The sequence below is a fragment of the Oryza sativa genome, chromosome 1, assembly GCF_034140825.1.
Source record: "Oryza sativa Japonica Group chromosome 1, ASM3414082v1".
NCBI lineage: Eukaryota > Viridiplantae > Streptophyta > Magnoliopsida > Poales > Poaceae > Oryza > Oryza sativa.
The window spans coordinates 30,468,849-30,495,649 of NC_089035.1; the positions used below are offsets into that span (position 1 = coordinate 30,468,849).

Consider the following 26,801-nt stretch of genomic DNA (forward strand, 5'->3'; position numbering starts at 1 on the left):
CTGCAGTTGCTGACACAACTAGCTATTCAGAATTTCTCAATGTACTGACGTTTTCTTTCACTGTTCCTTTTTTTTTTCATCTATTCCAGGATGGATGTTTGTGCACGAAGGGTTGGGAATTCGGAGTCAGGATGGTAGTTGGTGATCTCATGTCATCTCTTTCTCAATCATAGCAAGCATTGTTTTTAGTTAATGCTCTCATTTCTGATCTTGCAGTTACATAAATCTGGTTATTGAAATCCACTTCAATCACCAATGTGTTCGTGAGGTATGTGAAAATACTATTGTGTTTCTTGGACTTCCATCTAAGAAATTTTTTTTAGCCCTTGCATATGAAGTATCACTGTCACATATTAGGATGTCTTGCAGATTGTCTTTGGATTTTGGGACATGCAATTCATTCGCTTCCTAATCCTGATCATGCTCATGTTCACAAATTTAGGAAATCACTGTTATGCATTTGAAGGATTTTCTATACATAAATCTTAGTCTTCACTCTACACATCTATTGCCGGTTGTACAATTCTGGGAGATGATGCTTTAGAACCAATGCTTTTTAACTGCAATTGCCAAAATGCTCCCAATTATGTCCCGTAGAAAATTTAATCTTGATAAAGTTATAATGCATGCCGTAGATCTGAAATTTCAGACAAACTTCTAGAGATTTAAATTTTAAAAATTTGCAAAAACATAATGGTCACCTTGGTTTTGGAGCCGGGAGTACATTTATCACCAACATCACTAATGTTGTATTATAGTTTGTTTAAGATATCTAAAAAATTTCTCCTAATTATCTACACCATGTATCTGAAGCTTTTATTGCAGAAGGTTCAACAACTTATTACATTTTATGTGCCATGGGATATTGGGATATTTCTCCATTTTTACACTTGAAGCAAATTTTTTGTGTTTGTTTTATCAGGTACATAAAATAGATAGAAAGAGAATAGAACATTAAGAAACTTGCCTGGAGCAATGCCCCTGCCAGTCCACTCCATCACACTGTTTAATTTTTTATTACTGAGTGTTAGCTATCCCTGTGTTCCTTATTACTAAATGCTAATACATAGACTTAATTTCAGTTGTTGAACTCCTTTCCAACAGCCTATCTGTTCACAACAAGGAATACTAGGTGCAAAGAAGACTACCTAGGACATGTTTAGGATTCTATTGCCTTCTTAGTCCAACTAGGTAATTTTCATTGGGAATCATGTGACTTTCTACAGCTTACACCAAGGTAATTAAACTTCAGTGTCATTGCACTTGTGAAGTTCATTTCATTGCTTTCTTGGTTTTAATTCCCGCCATCACATTTTATACATTTAGTTAGGAACGAAGCAATGACTATCACTTTTTTGTTTGTTTCTATATTTATGCAACCGTGGATATCAACTAACCAAGTTGTGGTATCTTATATTACTACTTTTAGAGCTGATGATGACCTACAACTGATATCATGAATTTGTGACTCAATTATATTGATGTCCCTAACTTTTTTTAATGTTCTTGAATTGATTCTCTAGGAATTTCATGAACTCAGTAACTAAAAGGTAATTCAGAGCAGTTATTTATATGTCCTCAAATTTTATCATTTGGCTGTAGAATATGAATTTGTTCCACAGGACGAAATGCATGGTATAATCTGAGATGTTCTGCACTAACAGCCGTGCCAGTGTCACCTAATTATCTGTCGTTTATTTTATATTGTTAGCAGTTAAAAGAATTGATTAAGCCATCATTTGATATGATTTTTTTTCAATTCAAAATTTTAATAAGTGAGCAATCTAAAGGGCAGAAGCATACTCACAAATTTCAAATCCGATAATGGAATATCTGTGGTTTTCAGTTCTTTTATTTTATAAAGTTAGAATCCACGTATAACAGACCTTTAGGCTCTTTTATCGTAGCAATTGTCTCTTACTCTGATGCTCATGCATGTAAGAGCATGTGACATTATCAAGTTTTTGCTTTTGTAACACTAACAAAACCATGTTCCAGTTTACATTCAAATCGGTGAATGTATTGATTGGATTTGCGTGTTCATTGTTGAGTTTGTAGTGAATATTGAAGAAATCTGTTGATCAAAAGATTTTATGTTTATGTTGTAAAATGGAAATAAAAAAATGTGTTCTATTTCTTTACTATTATTTTAATAAAAACAGAAGTGAACGAGGTGGTTTTTTAAAATGCGAATACTAAGATTTGAAAAACGTGTCTTGCATACTAGTATGTTCTATAAGGGACTCTCATTGTAATGAAGTATTGATAGGGACTCTAATCAGGCCTCCTATAAATCGTTATTGATTTGTCAAAATATCTCTGGAAAAGAATTACTACTACCTGCCGGCGATCACAACACCGATTTGGACAGGTTTTATTGTTTGAGCACGACGCGAAATCTAACAAAAGCTGCTCCACACGAACACTGCTTGTAGAAAATGACGATAAATTCACAGGCTCACAGTGCAGTGGCCCATCTCTTTGGACGGAGAGGGCCACCGGAGACAGGAAGGCAGAAAGAAAAAATGGCGATAGGATGGCATAGGTCACAGAGCCTGGCGTCTGCAGGGCTCGGGCTGCACGTCCTCCTCTGCTCGTCGTTGCTGCTCAACGCCGTCTTCATCGCGCACCAATTCCTCGGGGCCTCACCGCCGGCAACGCCGGAGCGGCTCGGCGACGGGCTGAGCTGGGCACTGCAGGCGGCCAAGGAGGCCGAGGACGTGGCCGCCGTCGACTGCTCCGGCCACGGGAGCGTGTTCCTGGATGGCGTCACCGGCGAGGACGGGCGGCCCGGGTGCGAGTGCAACAGCTGCTTCTCCGGTCCGGACTGCTCCGTCCGAATCCCCAACTGCGCCGCCGACGGTCAAGGGTAATGACTGGCCTCTCCTCGCTTGCTCGTGCTCTTGCGCGCTGCTCCACAACGCCTTGCATGCACGCAGCTTCCCTCCTCTTTGTCTTTGGTGTGAAATACTTTTGAACTCTCGAGGGTATCGAGGACAGTTTGCACTTACATCACTCAAATAGTTATAAAAAAATCATAAAAATATCTAACACTGGTACAATATACATATAACGCTTCATCACAAAATTTAAACATAAACTCAACTCACACATAAAAAAAAGAGAGAAATTTCAACGTACAAACAATATAGTACTATTAATCTCTAAATTTGTCTTTTTTAAAAAAAACTACAAGTTAAACTTGAAATTGATTTTTGCTGAAGTGATAGATGTTACTATTTGTCTGTCCTATGTTATAAAAAAATAGATTTTTTTGGGAGTAGCTATATTTATGGCGCCATATTTTTCACCAAAAAATAGTCGGTATATTTTTACATTGTAAGTCATTAAATTACATATATAATTTTAGTGTATTTACAATGTAAGTCTCAAAATTACATATGTAAGTTCTAAAATTACATACTAATTACATATCTAAGTGGTGTGTAACTACCGTGTAAATTTGTATAAAATATGAAAAGTGACATATTCGTTGCAAGAAAACTGTCGGTTAAGATATAGCAATTCCGTATATAAAACCAACCGGAAGATCGGGTGGATACGGTTGCCGCAGCGTTTGCATGCGAACGAATCTAACAGACTTGAAAACCGACTGAGATTAGTGAAAAAAACTGTCGCCATCTTTATAGCAATTCCGTTTTTTTTTCACAACCATTAGTGTCCTGTCCTGATGGTGTGTTGTTGTTGCAATGGCTCTGTGCAGCGGGGACCCGTTGTTCCTGGAGCCGTATTGGAAGCGCCACGCCGCGGCCAGCGCCGTGGTGTTCTCCGGGTGGCATCGCTTGAGCTACATCACCACCGATGGCCACTTAAAGTCCGTTGAGCTCGATCGCCAGATCCGGCGGCTCCACAGGGCCGTCGGCAACGCGGTCGTCGACGACAAGTACTTGGTCTTCGGGACCGGCTCCACCCACCTGATCAACGCGCTGGTGTACGCGCTCTCCCCGGAAGGCAACGCCGCCTCGCCGCCGGCCAGCGTCGTCGCCACCGTGCCGTATTTCGCGGTCCGTGATCCCAACACCACTTCACGATGACACATCCTACGAGCATCTATACGCGACTTCACTAACTAGTTGTGTTGATCGATGATATGTATGTAGATGTACAAGTCACAGACCGTCATGTTCGACGGCCGGGAGTACAGATGGGACGGGACAACCGCTGCGTGGGCAAACAACAACAGCTCACGGAACCCCACCAGGGGTTTCATTGAGTTCGTCACCTCGCCGAACAACCCCGACAGCACGTTGCACGAGCCCATCCTCGCCGGCTCGTCGGCGATCGTCGACCACGCGTACTACTGGCCTCACCTGACGCACATCCCGGCGCCCGCCGACGAGGACGTCATGCTCTTCACCACGTCCAAGCTCTCCGGCCACGCCGGCAGCAGATTCGGGTACACACGGGCCACAGAGTTCCCAGCTGCATGCCATTTGCAAGCAAGACACGTACACAACGACACCAAAGCTGATCGATATACGCCGTGCCGTGCATTACGCAGGTGGGCGCTGGTAAGGGACGAGAAGGTCGCGAGCAGGGCGATATCCTACATCGAGGAGAGCACCGTGGGCACGTCCCGGGAGACCCAGCTCCGGGTGCTGAAGATCCTCAAGGTGATACTGGCCAACCTGCACGGCAAGGAGGACATCTTCGCCTTCGGCTACGACGTGATGAGCAGCCGATGGCGAAGGCTCAACGCCGTCGTGTCGCGGTCCACCCGGATCTCGCTGCAGAAGATGCCACCGCAGTACTGCACTTACTTCAACCGGATCAAAGAACCATCGCCAGGTTAAAACGGCACATTATCTCTGCAGATCATGGCATTTCAATTTCTCTCGCTACCTCTCAATCGAATTCTTTAAGGTGATGCGATGGCGTGTTTGGTCTACCCTGATCTGCAGCCTACGCTTGGGTGAAATGCGAGTGGGTGGAAGACGACGACTGCTACGAGACGCTGCTGGCGGCGGGGATCAACTCGCTTACCGGCACTGTTAACGAGGCCGGCACTCGGTACACGCGGCTGAGCCTCATCAAGACGCAGGACGACTTCGACATGCTCCTGGAGAGGATCACCGAATTTGTCGATGCCGAGAAGCACGGCAGAGCTCCCGCTGCCTCCAGCTCCATGTGAAAATCGTGAATTGGGACCGGGACAAAAGCTTTCGTCTAGCTGGCTTCGATGGCCACTGTGCCGGAACGATCAGCTGCTAGCTGATTGTAGGCAATAAATACAAGGCAACGTGGAAAATCAAGACTGGAATGATCAGCTACGCGTTAATCGTTCATTCGTTCGCTGTCGACCTTTCGACGGACAGGTGTAATTATGTGGATCTACACAATCAATTAGGTGGACACTATGTGATTATGTTTGCAGTGACTAATAATTGAGTATGTAAATAAATGAAGATCATACATGTTACTGATTCAGCACTCGTCATTCTTGGAATCAAAAGGGAAAAAGGGAAAATGAAAGCAGATAGAGGCACTTAGAACTGCTAAAATAATTTTAAAAACTGCGCATCCGGGGAATCGAACCCCGGTCAGTACCGTGGGAGGGTACTATGATACCACTACACCAGATGCGCTTACATTTAAATTTACCAAACATGTTCTTGATGTTAGTATAAAGTAATAACTCGTATAATATTGCACGGTAAAGCGAGCAAATTGTTGAGCTAATATATTCAGATTTGGCGAATTGGCAGCCAATTTCCAGAAAATAAAATCATCTCCTACGACATTGTCGTGCTCTGAAAATGTGAGGAGATGAAAGTGATTTATGTTCCACACAAGTCAAGCACTAGAGCAGAGCTACGAGCTAGTACTATGATAATGATACTTCTATCAGATGTAAACAGCACAATAGGTAAACTCTAATAATCAATTTTCAATCCCTACAGATTACAGATATCATATGATATTGCATACTCCGATTAGTAGCGATTCTATCATGCACGAGAAGCAACCATTTGGTTCGGCCATGACAATGTTGGTAAGACTGAGCAGTAGTGGGAGTGGATTCTAATCCCTCGAGGGGATATCTCCGCGTACATCTTTTTCTTCTAAATTCGATGCAAATAGTTGTGAAAAAATCTGAAAAAAATTGACAATGTAGAGTATAATGATACCTACTAGTCCACCAAAATTTATGTTCAAATTCGATCTACACATCGAGAAACAAAAATAAACAGTATGCTACTATTCATACGCTGAATTTGTCTTTTTTATATCTCGACGTGTGAGTTGAGTTTGGACTTAAGATTTTGTGAAGTTATATATATGTGTTGTATGAATGTTGTCAAATTTTTTCAGAATTTTTCATAACCACTTAGATAGTTTTTGAGCAAACGAGGAAACATCCCCTCGAGGGATTATAATAGTTTCCAGCAGTAGTAGCATTTTCAGAGCTTGTCGACCTTGTCGGCACTGACGACGGGATTGGCGCGGGCGATGGCATCGCGCCCGGCGCGCCCCTGTAATCGTAGCCACAGTCGTGCCTGTCCGAGTAGCGGGTGCGCGCCGCAGAACACGGCGCCGCAGCGGCACTCGAACCCCATCAGCCCCACTCTCCTCCCGCACGCAGCGCACCTGCTCTTCGTCTTCGCCCGCGGCGGCGGCGGCGGAGGCATCGCCCCCTCGTCCACGGGAATGCCCTCCGGCACGGTACCGCGCCGTGAAGCTCCGTGGACGACGATGACGACGGCGCCTGGGACATCACGGTCTGGCGGAGGCTGTCGCGGTAGCACTTGGAGCAGAGGCCGCGGGTGTTGGCAGAGCCGGAGAAGCCACAGCCGTTCGCGCACGGGAGCGGCAGCCGCTCGTCCAGCGTCTCGCTCCCCTGCTCCATCGCTCGCCCGAACGCAGAGGCTTCTCTTCCCCGGGGAGTCGACGATCGAGGTGGTTGGCAGCTGCAAGAAACGTACAGGATAACAGGAATCGGACGGGGATTCGTAGGGTCTGTACCGAACGCGACTTGGTGCCTCAAGGCCTCGGGAAGGTGGGATGATCCGAAGCAAGTTGAATATGATGTGTTTTACAAGGGAGCGCAACCGCGGGCAGTGGAATCTTCGGTTGGTGGTGCCGAGTGACTGGTGCTAGTGGCGCAGCCAGCCGTGCAGGAATGCCAATAAAATTTCTGGTTTTTGCGGGCAGCCGTTTAATCTGGATAGGATGGAGATTGTTCTTCTGGGTCTGATGGTAAACCAGTTAATTAAATCAATTTTGGGCTTCCAGGTCTACAACCATTTTTTGTGTGTGGTGAAGGTGAACAGAGCAAAAAGATTTCATTGTTAAGTTGATAGGATGGGCATCATGCTTTTATGACGATGCTATGCCGCCGTCTACTTGGAGACGTGAATCTGTCCTCTGGCCTTCGCTGCCACCTCCTCCTCCCGATCTACCCTCCTTCGGTGAGTCACTAAATAACCCACAGAGAGGGCAGGTTGCGTACATAGCGGATTCACAGAAGACGAGGAAGTCCTAGTATAGTAAAACAAAATGTCGTTGGCGTTTCGTAAAAAGAATGACGTTGGCAAAAAATAGAGATCACGGATGAGGTTAAATGCGCCAAGTTCATCCTAACCGAGCACGTGAATAAACTCTATTCATATGGTGTTATCTTAACTACTGTAATAAAGAACTAAAACACCCTTAGAGCAATGTCACCCCCATAAAAAAGGTCCAGGGTAGTGATATAATTTCCCGTCCCATATGAATAAAAAAGAGTTCATAAGAGGCAAAAGGGAAGGGTTCTCCATCCATTCTCTCCATCTCCACTACTATCACACATGTCAGATCTAAAGAGAGAATGGTGTCAAACTCATTCTCATATGCACAAAAACACATTTGAATGTTTTTGAGTAATTTCGTTTTTGCGACGCACAAACTTTTCGGTGAGCCGACCAACGACTTATGTAAAAAAATTGCAACCAATGGTGCCAAACATATTTCCATTGATCCATCCATTTGTCAGTTTGTCACCCTCACCACCAAGCACCACCGAGCTCCAAGGCCCCACCACCGCCCATCACCACATGTAGGGATGCAAGCGGGGTAGGCAAGCGGGTTTTTTTAGCCCGCTTATCTCACTTCTAGTTCATTTTTTCTTCTAAATATTGTACTATCATATAAGAAATGAACTAGTAAACGGGTTTTTATGCGGGTAGTGGGACTACCTACTTGCATCCCTAGCCACAACCCAACGTCGTCCGCTCCACCATCAAGCATGCCCCTGCCGCTGAGCACCATCTTCCCGTCGCTATGTGCTTCCCCAGCCCGACACCGCTTTGTCGGTTGTCACTGCCCTTACCGCCACCGAGCGCCGCCCCTCGCCACCTCATTAGCGAACTCCGAGGGGAGCCACCGCTCTCGAAGTCAATTGGTAGAGAGTATGATGGCAAAGTAGCAGCAGGGATTGCTCTCGAAGTCAATTGGTAGATAAGCAAATTTTGATTCGTTGTACATGATGTAAATACTTTGTAATGCTCTCGTAGAGGGTGCAGATGGCTCCCGAGTCGGGACAGTGGGGACGCAGAGGCGCCCGATGGCGAGTGCATAGGCGCGCAACGGCAGGGGCAGTAACGCACGGTGTTGGGGGCGCAGGTGCTTGGCGGTAGGTGGCGACACTCGGTGTTGGGACGGCAACGCATGGGCCAAACAATGGATGGATCGATCGACCCTATCTCCTCTCTCTTCTCTCTCTTTGGATCTGATATGTGGGGCTAGCTAGGGGCAAAAATGTCTCCAAAACTGAGAAAAATAATGAAATGGAAAAGAAAACCAAGAACTAGAGAAAAGGAGGAGAAAGTGGGTGCTTCTAATACTGTAATACATGGTCGATCGCTGAACGCGACCAGCTCGCCCCCCTCGCTGGCCTGTAGCACGCGGGCCCACGTGCAGTAAAAATATACCAAAAAAGAAAGGAAATTATTTTAAACCAGAAATATAATATTTCTGTTTTCCACTGACGCATTTTCAGGTGAACATCCACGTGCTTATTTTTCTTTTTAGTTTTAGATATACTTTGTTTGTATTGGTTTATGTCAGTCTGTTACCCAACATATCCCTAATAAGCACATCTAGTTGCTTCATATTTTTTTTATTGGTTTTGGGTGACTTCAAATCCTATTGTAAGTAGGAACTTTTAACGTACAAACTTCACATGTATAAACTTTATACGTAGAAATTTTGTACACATGAACTTTGGCCTATAAATTTTATGTATATAAAATTTAGATATAAAAAGTTTCTATACATGAATTTCAAACGAATTAAAAAAATCAAAAAGGGCCAAAAACATGTTGGCAATAGCAAAAAAAACTCCGATCAAACACCTTGCTGGCAGACTGTTCACGCCCGGCACGGCAAGAACTGCAGCGGCAACAACGAACAGAGCAGCAAACAGAGCAGAGGAGAAGTTTCAGAGAAAGAATTCTTGCGAGAATGTATGGGGCAATTTTTTCTGGGTTTTTCTCATTCAACTGAATGTAAACCTTACAAAAAGAATAAAGAGCTAAGAGAACTACTTATACTCAACGCAAAAAAAATAGGAATCCGAGGCAAAATCGCGCCATCCCACGATCCGCTTTTCTCTGAACTCCATGCACACACCCACGCCACTGCCAGCGCTAGACTCGGTCACGATTAACTGATTCGCGACTTATTTGCATCTCTAACAAACTCCTGCTAGACTAATTCATCCTCCCGTTCAGCTCCGAGAGAATCGGCTTGCATTGGGCCACAGCTGAAATTAATCAACAATCTCCCCCTTAATTCTGCCGTGGCCCTAGTGAACGAACACCAAGAAGGTGTCTCGCCGTCGCCAGCTTCGCCGCCGGCAATCCTTTCGTCAGTGCATCCGCCCGCTGCTCCTCAGTCCGGACGAACTCCACAACAATTTGCCCGCCATCCACACACTCCCGTATGAAGTGATAACGGGTGTCAATATGCTTACTTCTCCCATGAAACACCGGGTTCTTCATCAATGCAATTGCTGACCTATTGTCGACGAAGAGCTTCACTGCTTTCTCCTCCACTCCCGCCACTTCTGCTAGCAACACTCTTAACCAGAGCGCTTGACAGGCCGCCGTCGTGGCTGCCATGAACTCGGCTTCACACGACGATAGTGCCACAGTTTTCTGCTTTTGCGAGCTCCACGCCACCAGACTCTGATTGATGTAGAACGCCATTCCACCAGTGCTGCGCCGATCATCCAAGTCCCCGGCGAGGTCACTGTCAGTATACCCTGTAATCTTCAGTGCCCTAGTGCCTGCAGCATACACGAGACCATAATCCATCGTTCCCTTGATGTATCTGAGAATTTGCTTCACAGCCTTGAAATGCATCACGGTTGGCCTCTCCATGAACCTGCTTGCCACCCCGACAACATATGACAGATCCGGCCTCGTGTGAAGCAAATACCGAAGACTACCGATGATCCGCCGATACTCAGTTGCATCCACCGGGTGACCTTCTGGATCCTTGCTCAGCTGCGATCTCGGATCGATTGGAATTGAAACTGAGTTGCACTCCATCATCCCAAACTGAGACAGTAATTTCTTGGCATATGCAGTCTGTTTCAATGTGGTAGCACTCTCATCTTGATCAACCTCTATCCCGAGATAATATGTGAGCAAACCGAGATCACTCATCTCAAACTCCCCCATCATTTGTTCCTTGAAAACCTTCAATTCAGAGGGATTTTCTCCGGTGACAATGAGATCATCAACGTAAACGCCGACAATTATGCCATCACTTCCTCTGCCTCGGGTGTATACTGCCTGCTCCTGCGTACACCGATCAAAGCCGAGCTCCCTCAAGCTTCTGTCCAGGCGTATATTCCAGGCTCGCAGTGCCTGCCGGAGTCCATACAATGCCTTATGCAGCTTGAGCACAAGATGCTCTTTTCCTGATCTAGCAAACCCTTCCGGTTGTGCAACATACACCTCTTCTTCAAGTTCACCATTAAGGAATGCCGATTTGACATCAAGATGATGAACCTGCCAGCGGCGATCAGCCGCCACTGCAAGCACAACACGAACGGTATCAAGCCTCGCTACCGGAGCAAACACCTCTTCAAAATCGACCCCTTGTTTCTGCACATATCCTTTTGCAACCAACCGTGCCTTGTGCTTGATTATCTCCCCTGTCGTGTTCTTCTTGAGCTTATACACCCATTTCAGCCCAATCGCTCGGTGCCCGGCTGGCAACATGGCCAACTCCCATGTTTTGTTCTTCTCGATTGCCTCCATCTCCCTCTGCATTGCTTCTTCCCACGCAGGTTGGCCGGCAGCTTCTCGATAGCTTGATGGCTCTTCTGACTCAGCTAGGAGCGCCTCTCCATCACATTCGTCCTCCACCAAATCCACACGCGGGGCCTCACGTAGGACATCTGCCAGCGATCTATACCGCCTAGGCCCATCATCTGTATCGATGTTGTCATCTGTGCCCGGTGACGGCACCACCCCGGCAGAGTTTGTCGATGGAGAACCGGGCGTGGGCGTTCCAGGCAGAGTCGGTGATGCTGCCACCGGGCTTGCCGGTGACGGTACTTCTTCTGCCGCCACCACTGCTTCCTTCCCGGCGCGCCTGCCAGGAGACGGTGCCTGGTACGACGGTACCACGCCGGCCGCTGTTGCCGGGCTCGGCAGCTGCTCACCAGGCTCCTCCTCCATCGTGAAATCCGTTGGCTCCTGTCCTGCAACTGATGTCCACTCCCAAGGTACATTTTCCTCAAATACAACGTCACGACTTACATGTATGCGCCCACGACGCGGATCGAACAGACGATGAGCCTTGCTCCCTTCCTCCACACCGAGATACACGTACGGTGCACTCCTGTCGTCCAGCTTCTTGAGGTGCGGCTGCGTGTTTTTCGCGTGTGCCGTGCAGCCGAACACCTTGAGATGTCCCAGCTGTGGCTTCCTCCCCGTCCATGCCTCGAACGGAGTACGATCACCCATTGCCTTCGTCGGGAGCCGGTTAAGGAGATGCACCGCGTGACGCACCGCCTCCCCCCAAAACCTGCCCGGTACGCGCATCCCCTTCAGTAGTGAGCGTGCCATGGCCATCACCGTGCGGTTGCGCCTCTCCACCGCCCCGTTTTGCTGGGGCGAGTACGGCGCTGTCAGGTGACGTTGAATCCCCGCCTCCTCGCACACCTGTGCAAACTCGCCTGACAGGAATTCACCACCCCGGTCTGACCGCAACGTCTTCACGCGCCGCCCAGCCGTGTTCTCGGCCAGTGGCTTGAACTTTACGAAAGCATCGAGCGATTGATCCTTCGTCTTGAGTACGAACACCCACATCCACCGGGAATAATCATCAACTATAAGAAAAAAATAGCGATTACCAGACATCGTACTCGGTGTAATCGGGCCGCACAGATCTATGTGCAGCAGCTCGAGCGGCTCCTCCGCCCTGAAGTGCGCCGCCGCCGGGAACGGCGCCCTGGCCTGTTTCGCCACCAGGCAAGATTGGCACAGCTGATTCGGGTGGACGATTGCCGGAACACCCCCCGCCATCTCCTTGTCCACCAGCAGTTTCATTGCTTGAAAATTTACGTGTCCCAGCCGCGCATGCCACAGCCAAGCCGGGTCGTCGAGGCTGGACAGCAGGGACACGGGATGCGCCAGCTTCAACTCAATTCGGTAAAGACGATTTACAGTGCGCCTCACCTTCATCACCAGCCGCCATGGACTTTTGTCGAACACTTCGAGTACATCCTCATCCATGACCACGCGATGCCCGGTCTCTGTTAGTTGGCCCAAACTCACCATGTTACATTGCAGACTGGGGATGTAGTAGACGTCCTGTAGCAGCCATTGATCACCGTTCTTGCATGAAAAAAGAATCGACCCCTTCCCCTTGATCTGCACTGTGGAAGCGTCGCCGAACTTCACCCGTCCGGTGATCGACTCGTCCAGCTCCCGGAATTTGCTTCGATCGCCGGTCATGTGGTTGCTGGCCCCATTGTCCAGGAACCAGACATCGCCAGCATGTCCACCAGCGTCTACCAGTAGCAGCTTGGGCCACACGCGCTGCTCGCGTACGACCAATCCGCACGACGCGCGCTCTGGCACATCCTCCGTCATCGCAAGCAACAGGGCAGGCCCGGCGTCCTCCGTCTGTGCAAGATGTGCTTCTCCCTTCTTCTTCTTCGGATGTGGGCATTGGTTAGAGTAGTGCCCGTACTCCTCGCAATTGAAGCACTTGATGTGACTCTTGTCACGGCCACCGCCGCCAGAGCCTGCACCTGAGTCGCCCCGCGGCGTCCCACCGCGTCCGCCTGCGCCACGGCCTCTGCCGCGACCGCGACCGCCCTGGCCGCGCCCAGCACCTTCACCTGAAGGTTTGTTCTTCTGTGGTGGCGAGGATTCCCCGCCGTTCTTCTTGAAGTGAGCTTCCCACTCCGCTTGAGTGAGGAGCACCTGCCCATCGGTGGTGACCCCGCCAGCGGCAGCCTTCTTCTTCCGCATGCGCTCCTCGTAGGCCTTCGGTCGACCCACTGCCTCCTCAAATGGCATAGTATCAATGTCATAAAATTGCTCAATACCTGCGACGAGGCTGACGAATTTTTCCGGCACCGTGTCGAACAGCTTCTTCACCATCGCGGAATCACCCAGCGTCGAGCCCAACGCCGAGTGACGCACGCTCATCGCGGTGATGCGGCCCGCGTACTGATCCAGAGTTTCCCCTGGCTCCATCACCATGGCACCAAATTCACCCTTCAACGTCTGCAAGCGCGCTTCGCGAACGCGGTCCGCGCCCACGAACCTTGTCTTCAAGCAATCCCACACTTCCTTCGCCGATCTCTTCTTTGCCACCTGCATCAGCAAGTCCTCCGGCAGGGACTGCAACAGATGGGACCTCGCCTTCTTGTCCCTTCTTGGGTCGACGGCCACCCCGGCCGCCGGCTCGATGGCGTCCCAGACACCCTGGTCCTCCATCATCGCCTGAACCCGAATGCACCAGCTGGTGTAGTTCGTTGCCGTGAGTTGTGGGTAGGAGAAAGCACTCCCCGAGCTCTCCCTCGCCGGATCCGCTCCCGCTCCCGCCGGAACCAACGCCATGGTGTCAGATCAGCCCTCAACCTGAGTGCTCTGATACCACTTGTTGGCAATAGCAAAAAAACTCCGATCAAACACCTTGCTGGCAGACTGTTCACGCCCGGCACGGCAAGAACTGCAGCGGCAACAACGAACAGAGCAGCAAACAGAGCAGAGGAAAAGTTTCAGAGAAAGAATTCTTGCAAGAATGTATGGGGCAATTTTTTCTGGGTTTTTCTCATTCAACTGAATGTAAACCTTACAAAAAGAATAAAGAGCTAAGAGAACTACTTATACTCAACGCAAAAAAAAAATAGGAATCCGAGGCAAAATCGCGCCATCCCACGATCCGCTTTTCTCTGAACTCCATGCACACACCCGCGCCACTGCCAGCGCTAGACTCGGTCACGATTAACTGATTCGCGACTTATTTGCATCTCTAACAAACTCCTGCTAGACTAATTCATCCTCCCGTTCAGCTCCGAGAGAATCGGCTTGCATTGGGCCACAGCTGAAATTAATCAACAAAACAGGCCAAGAAGGTAGCTGCATAGAAAAGTTTAGGAAAAAGTACGGATTACGCCCCTAAACTATCGCGGTCGAACGAATTACCCCATGAACAACAAAACTGGACATTATTCACCCCCAACTATGCAAACCGGACGAATTACCCCCTCAACCCAATCCGCGGTGGTTTTGGTCTACGTGGCATACGCGTGGCAGTCCAGTCAGTGAGGCCCACCTGTCATTTTCTCACCCTTTCTCTTCTCTCTCTTTCCCTAATCCCCCTCTCTCCCTCCTCTCTCCCCTCACCTCCATTACCAACCGACGACGACGAGCTGAGGACTGCGGCGCGCGGGGGCGGAGCCAACTGGTGGCGCGAAGGGGGGGCCGAGGACGGCGGCGAGCCACGCGACGGCGGGTCTTCGTCGTGGGAGCAGAGGAGCAGCAGCCGACGCGGCCTCACCTTCCATCGATGCGCGGGAGGGCGGCGCGACAGCAGGGGGACACGGACGTAGCCCCCTCCTGCTAATGCGGTGGCTGGCGGCTGCCCGAGCAGCGTCGTCGCCGCTGCCGTCTTGCTCCATGTCCCGACGCCGCCGCCGCTGCCACTGGAGCCGGCCGAGCTCGTCGACCCGCTGGCTCATGAAATACCAAGATCTGGCAGTCCTCTGCTGGGGCCTGTTCCTGTTGGTGGGAAGCATCTGGAGCACCAGTAGCAGCAGGAACACACCAAATCCCTTCACAGAGAGAATCAAAATTCCTCAGAGACAAGAACACTAGAGATGATTCCTCCTGCTCACCGCCGGCCACCTACAGCGGCATCGAGGAAGAAAAGGTCGTCAAAACCAGCGAGAGGACAACACACACCACACGCGACCACGCAGGACCAGCGGATCCAACAACCACGCAAAAAAAAAAAGCAGCAGCGGTGGTGGCATGGATGGAGCGATGAAATTGCAGCGAACACGCCGCTGCTACCGGAGCCGGCCGAGCTCATCGACCCGCCGCCGCCGCCCACCACCTGCACCCGCGCGGCGCCGTGCGCTGACCTGCGCCCGACGGCCCGAGAGCCCGAGAGAGAGGGAAAGAGAGAGAGAGACAGGTGGACCCCACCAACAAAAACAAAAAAAGAAAACGCTGACTGGATTGCCCCGTGTACGCCACGTAGGACAAAATCGATCTGGATTGGGTCGAGGGGGTAATTTGTCCGGTATTAAAAGTTCAGGGTAAACGATGTCCGATTTTCAGGTTTAGGGGGTAATTCGACCAACCGCGATAGTTCAAGACGGTAATTCGTACTTTTTCCAAAAGTTTAATATGTAGTTATGCAGTACATGCACGTCTTTGTCAGCAACAAAAGAAAAAAAAGAGAGATATGCACTAACTTGCTTCCATCAAAACCGATAACAATAAAAAAGAGAAAACAACAAAATTCGAAGCAATTTCTAACAGCAAAACGGTGAAAGTAAAGAAAGAGGAAATGGTTGCGGTGCGCGAGCCTAGGCTAGAAAAGAAAAGAAAAAAAACCCATCGTTCCACCAGGATCACAGCAAACGCCCATTAGCAATTTTTGAGAAAATGCTACCAAATACTAATGTTAAATTATACTCCCTCCCTCTCTAAATTTGACGCCGTTGACTTTTTTAAATATATATGACCGTTTGTTTTATTAAAAAATCTAAATTTGACGCCGTTGACTTTTTTAAATATATATGACCGTTTGTCTTATTAAAAAATTTAAGTAATTATTAATTCTTTTTCTATCATTTGATTCATTGATAAATATATTTTTATGTATACGTATAGTTTTACATATTTCATAAAAGTTTTTGAATAAGACGAATGGTCAAACATATTTAAAAAAGTTAACGGCGTCAAACATTTAGGGAAGGAAGGAGTACAATGCATTGATTAGTTGGTAAAACCTAAAAGGCGCGCTAATTGAGTGGTATATTCTCAAAATTATTGTCTTGTGAGATAATATATAGAAGACTATTTTAATCTTATTATTGTTATACGAAATTCACTGTAAGAATTCGCTTGAATATATATTTTTCTGAAAAAATCATGAGCTGCAATTAGGAGTTCGATCATCTCAAGTTAGCATATGAGGTTTTTTTAAGAAATTTCTTATATAACTCATGTATTTTTTAAAAGCGAACAAATTTAAAACCCGACTTAAATACGGATATGTATCTTAAAAGCGAACGTACTTAACAACTGACTCAACACTGATGACATAAAAAACCGTTAAAAATATTTTTATCTTTTATAATAGTAGAAAGAGATAGAGATAGAGATAGAGACTAGTCAAGGGCGGCTTCACGGCCATTCGGATCGGAAAGCAACAAGCCTGCAGCTTTACGTACAATTTCCTCACGTCACGATGAGAGACAAGGAATCATCAACTACGCTGTCCCCGCATAGCAACTGGGGAATCAGTCCATCAAAAAATCTCGGGGAATCAGGGTTATAATTTTCTCATCGCAATAGACTAGTGAATATAAGAATCTAGTGGAATCTCTCTCTCTTCCCTCTAGCAGTATTTTTGTGGTGACTGGTGGCTCGACTTCGATGGTTCGTGGAATAAGAGCAGATTTTAGCTGACTTTTCCGCGCGTATATAGGAAACAACAAGAAGTAGAAAACCGTTAGAACGGACCAACAATGAAATTGTAGCATAGATTTTTTTTTATATAACACTGCAAAAAAATAACCGTGCGTTGCAACGGGTAAACTAAAATTTTACCAAATATAAAATATTATATTATTAGGGTTGAGTTTTTCATGATATGGGCCTTTAAGAAAATATATTTCTAGAGAAATAATGAAAGTTCAAAAAAAAAAGAAGAAAAGGCCTCTTTAGAGGTTAGACCCGCCGGCCTGCTAGGGCATTCGCACGCGCGGCCCAGCATCCCAGCAGTGTTGCAACCCAGGAAGGGAGGCCGGCCCGACGCGGATCAACCTGAGCTGTTCATTTTCATTGACGGCTCAGATCGATTCTGAATCCATCAAAACCGCTAACCCTAACCCTCATTCACTATCTCCTTTCCTTCCCCACCGCGAGTCCGCGAGCCGCCTCTCTCTCTCTCTCTTGGTGCCGCCTCTCCCCCTCCACCGCTCCTCCTCCCCTTCCCCAGCGGCGCCGCTCCCCCTCCACCCACCGGCGGCGCCGCTTCATCTCCCTCTCTTCCTCCCAACCGTCATTCCCCTCGCCCTCTCTCACGCCTCTCGCGTGATGGGTCCGGCGACGGCGACCGCAGGTGGATCCGGCCGCAATGGTGGCGGCTGAGGACGGATCAGGCGGTGGCGGCTCCATCCGACCCCTTTCGCCTCCCTCCTGTGGCGGATCTGACGGCAGTGGCGGTGTCGGCCCCATTCCTAGTGTGGCGACGCGGCCAGGAGCGGCGGTGGGCTCGGGAGCTGGTCGCGGTGGAAGGCGGTGATGCGGACAACGGCAATGGCAACGACGACGGCGATGACGACCACAGCGGCAGACGACGACGGCGGCGGCGGCGGCGACCACGGGGAGGACTGCTGTGGGAGGTGGCTAGGGTTAGGGTTTGGTTTTTTTTTTATTTGGGATGTTGATTTTGTAGGGGATTCTTGATTTTGATTTGGGATTGCAATTGAGTGATTTTGTGATTTTGGGCAAAGGGGTTGGGAGCAATTGGTTGATCTGCTCGTGGATTTTTTTTTATGGTGTATTTGAGTTCTCTTGTGGATCTCTCTTCTGATTTTATTTGGTTGGATTAGAGTTCGATTCTTTTAGTTTTTTGTTAGAAAAATCGCAAAAAAGTGCATGGGAGGGAATCGGACTGAAAAATAAGGCAAAAAATTGCAAAAAAAGAAATGCACGGGGAGGGTATCGGACTGCACATCGCATTATACTCGGACGACGTACCAAAATTCTTGCCAAAAACATCTTAAACTTTTATAATACTAGAAAAATGCCCGTGTGTTGCAACGGGTGAAGGATATTTTAATCTTATTGTTGTTGTACGGTTTAGCTAAAGTGAAATTAACCGTAAGAATTCGCTTAGATATATTTTTTACAAAATCATGAGCCGCAATTAGGGGTCCGATCGTCTCAAATTAGCATGTAAGTTTTTTAAAGAGATTTGTATATGACTCCTTCTGTATTTCTAAAAACGAACACAATTAAAAACCGACTCAAACACGGATATGTATTTCCAAAAGCGATTGAACTTAAAAACCGATTCAAACACAAATGGCGTACCAAAAGTACCAACAAAAACATCTTTATTTTTTTATAATAGTAGAGGTAGAGATTTCTTATACAACTCCATCCATATTTCCAAAAGCTAACGAACTTAAAACCCGACTCAAATACTGATCTATATTTCCAAAAGCGAACGAACTTAAAAACCGACTCATACACGGATGACGTATCAAAGTACAGACAAAAACATCTTCAATTTTTATATTTTATAATATGTAAAGATAAAGATATAATACAGTGATATACCTGTGCATTTCAACGGCAGATTTTTCATGGGATTTAAAGTAATTTTGACCGGTTAAACAGCCTGCTGCAGGTTTTTCTGGTCTAATTGAGGAGCACTGTACTAATAAAGCAATGTGTCAGCTATCTAGAGGAGAAAAGAAATTGAAAAAAACTGAGAAAAACGGTGAGGGTAGGAGGGTTATTAACTGATGATACGGGGTAGAGGTGGGCCGGTTCAGTTTACAGGATTTTCTCGTGCTACGCACGCTAGGGAAGAGAGCAGGATTGTACTTTTAAAGTAGTTGTAGACAAGGTAATAAATAGCGATAGTAGCGGACTACATATAGCGTATTGGAACTTAGCAGCCGCTATAGCGTTTCGCGACCGCTATACAGTCTGTTATTGACTTTGTTGGATCTCTATAATGCTAAAATGATGTTCTTTACATATGGATAGAATAACTTAGTACAATGTGCCTTCTTTATCTTATATATTAATATGTTATTCCATAATTTTTATGTTATGAAATGTAGAAGTAATTAAGCATGCAGTTTAAATTTTAATTTTTAAGTGAAACTTGATGTTAATCTTGATATAAAATCTAAATTTATGGTTATTTTTCTTAATTTTGCTATTGAAACTTAGCGTCCGCAATAGCGCCCGCTATCCGCAATCCGCTACCCAGTCACTAATCCGCTACCAATTTACTATACGCTATTTATTATCTTGGTTGTAGATAAAACAAATATACATATTTAAGTTGTAATATTACGATATGATAGTTTTAGCAATCGTGCTTATTAAAAACCATATGTTTGGTATTTGCTACTGGATTTTAAATGCCTTAAAATTTATTAAAAAAAATACAAATTACATATTACTAAGCCTAAAATCGTAGCGCTAGACTGTGTAGTTTTCGTTTATTTTAGTTGGGATTTTGTTATTTTATATGGTTTTATTTTTACGTTTATATGCTTGAGTATTTTTGCATGTTTTTTTTCATGAACAGAAAATTTATTTTCTATTAGTCTAAAGAAGGGACTTTGTTTAAATAAAGGATGAGAAAGGTATGTTTTTTTTAAAAAAAAAACATACAAGCACCTACACTTCCAATATACTTATACCTTATCATCGTAATATTTAGCACTAATTTTGTCACAAGGCTATCTTTTTTTAAAAAAGAGCAAAAGCTTTGCCACATATATATTGATACAGAAGAGTCACAAGGCTATCATGAGTTTTATACCTCACAATATATCATTTCATCAACTTTTGTTTGGTCAGAATTTACTTCTATAACATGATCTGTTTGCAAATAACAAGGATATCCATCTCAAGCAAATATATGTTTAGTTCTAATTTACATCAGAATGGTCAATTTTCAATTCATTCTATGTATTTCGTTATGACCAACAATGGTTATGTAGAGATAAACAAGGTTTCGTGGAAATAATGTTGCCATTAAACATCAATATTTTCATAAGGTATTTGTAAAAAAATTAATGGAAAAAAATAATGCATTGTGGGTCTAGATTAACCGTGTAGTTGTGTACAACATGCAATTGTGCCTATAGAAATACTATATATTAAAGAGTTATATATTAAATCGAACTCTCCTTATAAAACTCATATATGAAATGGAAGCTAAAAGTTTGTCATGTAAAGTGTAACACAGCACAAAATTACGTGAGACAATCCACTGCCTTTGTTATATCTATCCTATAGAATATTATTGATTAAATATGATATTTCACAACAAATGAATAGTTTCATAATTTTATAAAGTATTATTTTAGTTTTACGAAATTTACTCCTTCCCTTATACGTACTCTCGCTACTTTGTGAATGGTCTGCTTGCATTAATTTCTTAACCATCGGACTGTGATGATGTGTCATGTAGTACTATTTTATTTAGAGCGAATTATAATTTGGGTCATCTTTTATTATTAAAGTTTCACTTTAGATATATTTAAATTAATTCTTTTACTTTGGATCGGGTAACTTTGCTATTTTTTTTGTTTGGATCACCCTAAATAACTTCTTCAGCACTTATTAACAACCTCAAACAAATATGTTTTAATATACCAGTGAGCTTCCCTATCCATGTAACGCCTTATCTTCACTGTAATAAAGGGTTTATATGAATAGTAAAGAGAGTTGCGTGAAGGGTGGTCCAATATTAAAAATGATAAAGTTACCTGATTCACAGTGAAAAGATTGGTTTAAGAATGTTTTAAAGTTTTATTTTAGCAATAAAAAGTGATCCAACCGGTGATTTTTTTAATTCATCAATTTATATAGTGCTGCAAATGTAGTAATTGTTTGCATTTAGTATCGAACATTATTTGATGTACCTGAGATCAGGGGACAGCAAATAATTAAGTAGTTGGAGTGTTCTTATCATATGGCTGCTAGAGGGCCCGCTTTAATATAATATCATTTCACTTTTCAGATTAAATCAGTATATACCGGGAAGAAAACCACCACGGTGATTCTCCCACAGCATTAGTGATTAGTGTTTAATCCGGCCCAATAATTCCATGAATGAGGTCAGAGAGTTTGATCAACTACCCTGTCCTGGTCTTTTTAGTATAATGGTGTGTGTCAGTGTGTGCGTACGTATATACCGCGTAATTAGAAAAATAAAACTACGTCCCATCCTTATAGTCAGGCGTACTATATACATATATATATATATATATATATATATATATATATATATATATATATATATATATATATATATATATATATATATATATATATATATATATATATATATATATATATATATATATATATATATATATATATATATATATATATATATATATATATATATATATATATATATATATATATATATAATCATTGTTGATTTGTCAAAAAACGCATCTCAAACTTCTCAGAAAAACATATAATTGACGGGGACTGTTCAAATCGAAAATATTGTACTTTGTATGAAAGAATTACCTGCACGCGATCACAACTCCGATTTGGACAAAATATTTTATAAGCACAGATTTTATAATCGAACCAAAGCTGGGGCCACACGCGCTGTGCTAGAAACCGATTAATAAACCGGTAGGCTCACAGGCTCACAGTGCAGTGGCCCAGTGGCCGACGGTGAGGTCATTGGAGACACCCCGAGACAGGAAAGCAATGGAGACGGGACGGCATAGGTCACAGAGCCTGGGATCTGCAGGGCTCGCGTTCCACGCACTCCTCTGCTCGTCGTTGCTGCTCAACGCCGTCTTCTTCGCGCACCACCTCCTCAGGTCCTCGCCGACGGCAACGCCGGAGCGGCTCGGCGACGGGCTGAGCTGGGCGCTGCAGGCGGCCAGGGAGGCCGAGGCCGTGGCCGCCGCCGACTGCTCCGGCCACGGCAACGTGTTCCTGGATGGCGTCACCGGCGAGGATGGGCGGCCCGGGTGCGAGTGCAACCGCTGCTTCTCCGGGCCGGACTGCTCCGTCCGGACGCCCAACTGCACCGCCGACGCCGACAGGTAACTAATTTGGCTCTCGTGTTCTTCAGATCTTCTTGGCCGGTGCCTTGGCTTGGCTACTGCACACGTACGTTGGCACATGGCGATGGCTGCCGAATAGGATTAATTATCAATCATCTTGCTCCGAGCCTCCGAGTGTTCAGGGCTTCAGGCGCCATGGCAAGGGGCGCATCCGCGGCCGGCGGATATTCTTGTCCATGCGGAACCGGTTATTTTATCCCTTTGGCATCCCACGATTTGTTATTAAATCTCAAATATCATCAATAAGATAGTTCAATATATAGATGAAATAGTTGTAAAAAAAAATCTGAAAATCTTTATACGCTAGCCGCCTATTATACCATAAAATTGTAATTCCAAACTTGGTTTACATATTGAAAAGGGAAAAAAAAAACCATCCTTACAAACAGAAATTGTATGTAGTGTCTGCGCTATTTATAGTCATAATTGTTCCTCATTTCAACTTGAATCTAAGCTCCAACCCCAGCTGCAGTAACCACTACCAGTGCACCTCTGTTTGATAGTTCCACTATTTATTGCATACTAGTTCTATAAAAAAATAGGTACTCCCAAAGTTTAAGTTAATGTTATTGCCCAAATTAATGTCCTTGCAAGAGGTGTTTCTTGCCCCAACAATTTCACATGAAACATATCTAACCATCCTGTCACCACAATAATTAATACTACAGTCTTTACCTATTATAATAATTAAAGAGTTTTCTGTACTCATGCCTCTTCATCCGTCGCTCCTTGAGTCCTGATCTATTTTATTTGTTTCTTCCGTTTTGGTACATAATCCTGTTTATGATTCCTCTAATCACCCCGTATCCTGATTCCTAGCGACTACTGATTCCAATACTGTTCGCATCTCTGCATACATGATCCCGCTTCTAAAACTGACGGTGAGTGGAAGCCAATACTGTTCGCAACAAAAGCAATCAACAGAATCATGTATTTTGTGGCCCTGTGTTACCGAACCAAACTCCAAAGAAAAATATTAGAAACAGAACGTCAGCTTATCAAGGCCACAAAGTACACGAGGAGAAGACGAGCACAAGAAATTAAGTCATAACAACCCAATAAAATCAACTAGAAAAAATGTTTCCAACTAAAAAGAACCATCGGAAATTTTAACTAGATATTTTTCATGATATGGTATCAGTTTTGAACCAAAGTGGGTTATAATTTCGTGTCATTATTTTCCCTATTATAAGTGATGTGACAATTTAGGATTTTTTTTTTATCATGAAGCTTAAACTAACAATTTCCGTGATCGGGTGATGGATGTACACAAGTCGGCGTCACAATCAGTTGTGACCGAATATTAATTATTCATGCATGGTGGCATAATTTCAAATTAGTATATTTTCTGTTGCAACGTACAAATATTTTTTAAGTAATAGTTTAAATTAATCTTCCAGCCCAAATTAATCTTCTTCCATGACTACTTCTAGTTCTAGAAGTAGGATTTTACGTCATCGCTGGAAAATATCGAGAGATCAGGTTAATTTTTTTTTTGTTTGTCTCTGCGGTCTAGCATTATACAGGTCGAGTCAAAACAATCGTTGCCCACACATGTGGCTGGGCCGTATCTAAACAAGGACTAAATGTCAATATTTGGGCCGTACAAACCTGGCTCAAGTAAAATCTGTTTTAACCTGGGTCTTACCGGAAATACTGACAGACCAGCCCAATATATCAGTTTTAACTGGCGCGTGTGAGATTAAGAACATCCACAATATATAATTTACTTAAGGATCCTAAACTCTACCACATATGCATACTAATGGAACACACATTGAAACATATTGCTATCACGTATGAAACACTAAATTTTAACAGGTTGAAATATATATTTTTTTATTAGAATATACATAATCATGTGATATCTTGTTGTAAAAATTTAATTACGAAGAATACAACTCGGATTATAGATCAGATAAGTAGTTTAAAATAAAAATTATTTAAGATGGGAACGAGGGAGGAAGATGTAGCAGTAGCAGCGCCGCATTTTTATTTTTCTTGTCTAACCGGGCGCGTGTACTAGTATTCTCCTGGTATTTGACTCGAGATCATTTCCCCTCTCTCCTTTAGGTGTATCTATGCAAAAGGTCCATACAATGTGTAGAGTCGGTCTTTTATTCTTCTCTCTGGTTTGGGGCCCCCACATTGCAAATGCTCAAATGAGCTATCATTCCGTACAGAATGTGTAGCACAGCCGCTGGTACGTAGCACGGCACGTACTCCCTAACACTAATCCTGCAATGGTTTTGTGCAGCGGGAACCCGTTGTTCCTGGAGCCGTACTGGAGACGGCACGCGGCAGCCAGCGCCGTGGTGTTCTCCGGGTGGCACCGCTTGAGCTACATCACCACCGGCGGCCGCTTCCATTCCGTCGAGCTCGATCGCCACATCCGGCTGCTGCACAGGGCCGTCGGCAACGCGGTCGTCGACGACAAGTACTTGGTCTTCGGGGCCGGCTCCATGCAGCTCATCAACGCGTTGGTGTACGCGCTCTCCCCCGACGGCAACGCCGACTCGCCGCCGGCAAGCGTCGTCGCCACCGTGCCGTATTACCCGGTCCGTGATTCCAAACACCACCACACGCTGACAACCTGCATGCGAACCATGCCATTGACGATGATCTCAGTTAATTAAGTCGTGCTGAAGTGAACTGCTTTGATCGATGATATGTGTAGGCGTACAAGTCACAAACCGACATGTTTGACGGCCGGGAGTACAGATGGGACGGCACCACCGCTACGTGGTCAAACAACGGCTCGCGAAACTCCACCAAAGGCTTCATCGAGTTCGTCACCTCGCCGAACAACCCCGACACCGCGTTGCGCAAGCCCGTCCTCGCCGGCTCGTCGGCGATCGTCGACCACGCGTACTACTGGCCTCACCTGACGCACATCCCGGCGCCCGCCGACGAGGACGTCATGCTCTTCACCGCTTCCAAGCTCTCCGGCCACGCCGGCAGCAGATTCGGGTACACGCCCTCAAATTAAGCCTGACATTGCAAGCGACACGTGAACACAACGACGCAAAAACTTGTACACTACATATACGTCATACCGTGCTGTGCGTTGCGCAGATGGGCGCTGATAAGGGACGAGAAGGTGGCGAAAAGAGCACTTTCGTACGTAGAGCAGAGCATCATGGGCGCGTCCCGGGACACCCAGCTCCGGATGCTGAAGATCCTAAAGGTGATACTGGCCAACCTGCACGGCAAGGAGGACATCTTCGCCTTCGGCTATGACGTGATGAGGAGCCGATGGCGAAGGCTCAACGCCGTCGTGTCGCGGTCCACCCGGATCTCGCTGCAGAAGATACCGCCCCAGTACTGCACTTACTTCAACCGGATCAAAGAGCCATCGCCAGGTGATCAGTTTGTCTCGCTCGCTAACACTCAAAATCAATTTCTGTCAACCAAAATCTTTGTGCTCATGTGTTGGCTTGTTTGGTCTCCCCCTGATGGGCAGCCTACGCGTGGGTGAAATGCGAGTGGGAGGAAGACGTCGACTGCTACGAGACGCTGCTGGCGGCGGGGATCATCTCGCGGTCCGGCACTTTATCCGAGGCCGAAGCTCGGTACACGCGGATGAGCCTCCTCAAGGCGCAGGACGACTTCGACGTGCTCCTGGAGAGGATCACCGAATTCGTCGATGCCGAGGAGCACGGCAGAGCTCCCGGTGGCTCCAGCTCCATGTGAGAAATCGTGAATTGAGAGGGTGCCAAGCTTCGTCTAGCTGGCTTCGATGGGCGCTGTGCCGGAACGATCAGCTCTACTATCTGATTGTTCTTGGGTAAGTTCATGGGTACAATAATCAAGGGGAATGATCAGCTAGACGTTGATTGTTCCCCGTCAATATTTGGACGAACAGGTAGATATTGATTTGTGTGTATTGACGAATGATGTAGATATACACAAGCAATTATGTGTTTCAGTGATCAACAATTGAATATGTAATTAAATGAATATCATACATGTTACATTTACTACTTAAGGCAGAACACTAATTTGTGTGCATACTCCATCAGCATGCGTCATCCTTGAAGTTTCTCTAAAAACATTAATATGTGCCTCTAAGATAAAGGGAGAAGGAAAAACTTGGGCACGAGCGGGAGCAAAAAGACTTATGAATATGTTACCTTAGTTTCCATAAAAACACTTATATAATTATTTCCTTTTCGAACTCTTTGTAAATACTTTTAATCATACTCTATACAATTATATTGATACTGTTATGTGCCGG

The 26,801-nt window shown here is 45.6% G+C and overlaps 2 protein-coding genes, 1 non-coding gene and 1 pseudogene across 3 annotated transcripts; 2 read left to right on the plus strand and 2 right to left on the minus strand.

The window, feature by feature from the left end:
* Positions 1 to 2,431: 2,431 nt before the first annotated feature.
* LOC4325587 (alliin lyase) lies at positions 2,432 to 5,448 on the plus strand. Its single transcript, XM_015777407.3, has 5 exons — positions 2,432 to 2,869; positions 3,725 to 4,025; positions 4,122 to 4,417; positions 4,523 to 4,809; positions 4,923 to 5,448. The coding sequence occupies exons 1-5, from the start codon at positions 2,439 to 2,441 to the stop codon at positions 5,150 to 5,152; spliced, it is 1,545 nt and encodes a 514-aa protein (XP_015632893.2). The 5' UTR covers positions 2,432 to 2,438; the 3' UTR covers positions 5,153 to 5,448.
* Positions 5,449 to 5,535: 87 nt separating this feature from the next.
* Positions 5,536 to 5,606, minus strand: TRNAG-CCC (transfer RNA glycine (anticodon CCC)). Its single transcript has one exon. It is a non-coding gene; the product is annotated as a tRNA-Gly (tRNA).
* A 710-nt stretch (positions 5,607 to 6,316) lies between these two features.
* On the minus strand, positions 6,317 to 7,206 carry LOC107278691 (zinc finger A20 and AN1 domain-containing stress-associated protein 2-like; annotated as a pseudogene).
* A 14,890-nt stretch (positions 7,207 to 22,096) lies between these two features.
* LOC4325589 (tryptophan aminotransferase-related protein 3) lies at positions 22,097 to 26,582 on the plus strand. The gene is made up of 5 exons (XM_015767007.3): positions 22,097 to 22,543; positions 24,822 to 25,122; positions 25,242 to 25,534; positions 25,640 to 25,926; positions 26,028 to 26,582. The coding sequence occupies exons 1-5, from the start codon at positions 22,200 to 22,202 to the stop codon at positions 26,255 to 26,257; spliced, it is 1,455 nt and encodes a 484-aa protein (XP_015622493.1). The 5' UTR covers positions 22,097 to 22,199; the 3' UTR covers positions 26,258 to 26,582.
* Positions 26,583 to 26,801: the final 219 nt, after the last annotated feature.

Coding starts and splice junctions, on each gene's coding strand:
- LOC4325587 (XM_015777407.3), top strand. CDS start 2,439: ATGACGATAAATTCACAGGCTCACAGTGCAGTGGCCCATCTCTTTGGA. Junction 4,418..4,522: donor CACGCCGGCAGCAGATTCGG/GTACACACGGGC, acceptor TGCATTACGCAG/GTGGGCGCTGGTAAGGGACG. Junction 4,810..4,922: donor GATCAAAGAACCATCGCCAG/GTTAAAACGGCA, acceptor CCTGATCTGCAG/CCTACGCTTGGGTGAAATGC.
- LOC4325589 (XM_015767007.3), top strand. CDS start 22,200: ATGGAGACGGGACGGCATAGGTCACAGAGCCTGGGATCTGCAGGGCTC. Junction 25,123..25,241: donor CCACCGTGCCGTATTACCCG/GTCCGTGATTCC, acceptor TGATATGTGTAG/GCGTACAAGTCACAAACCGA. Junction 25,535..25,639: donor CACGCCGGCAGCAGATTCGG/GTACACGCCCTC, acceptor TGCGTTGCGCAG/ATGGGCGCTGATAAGGGACG.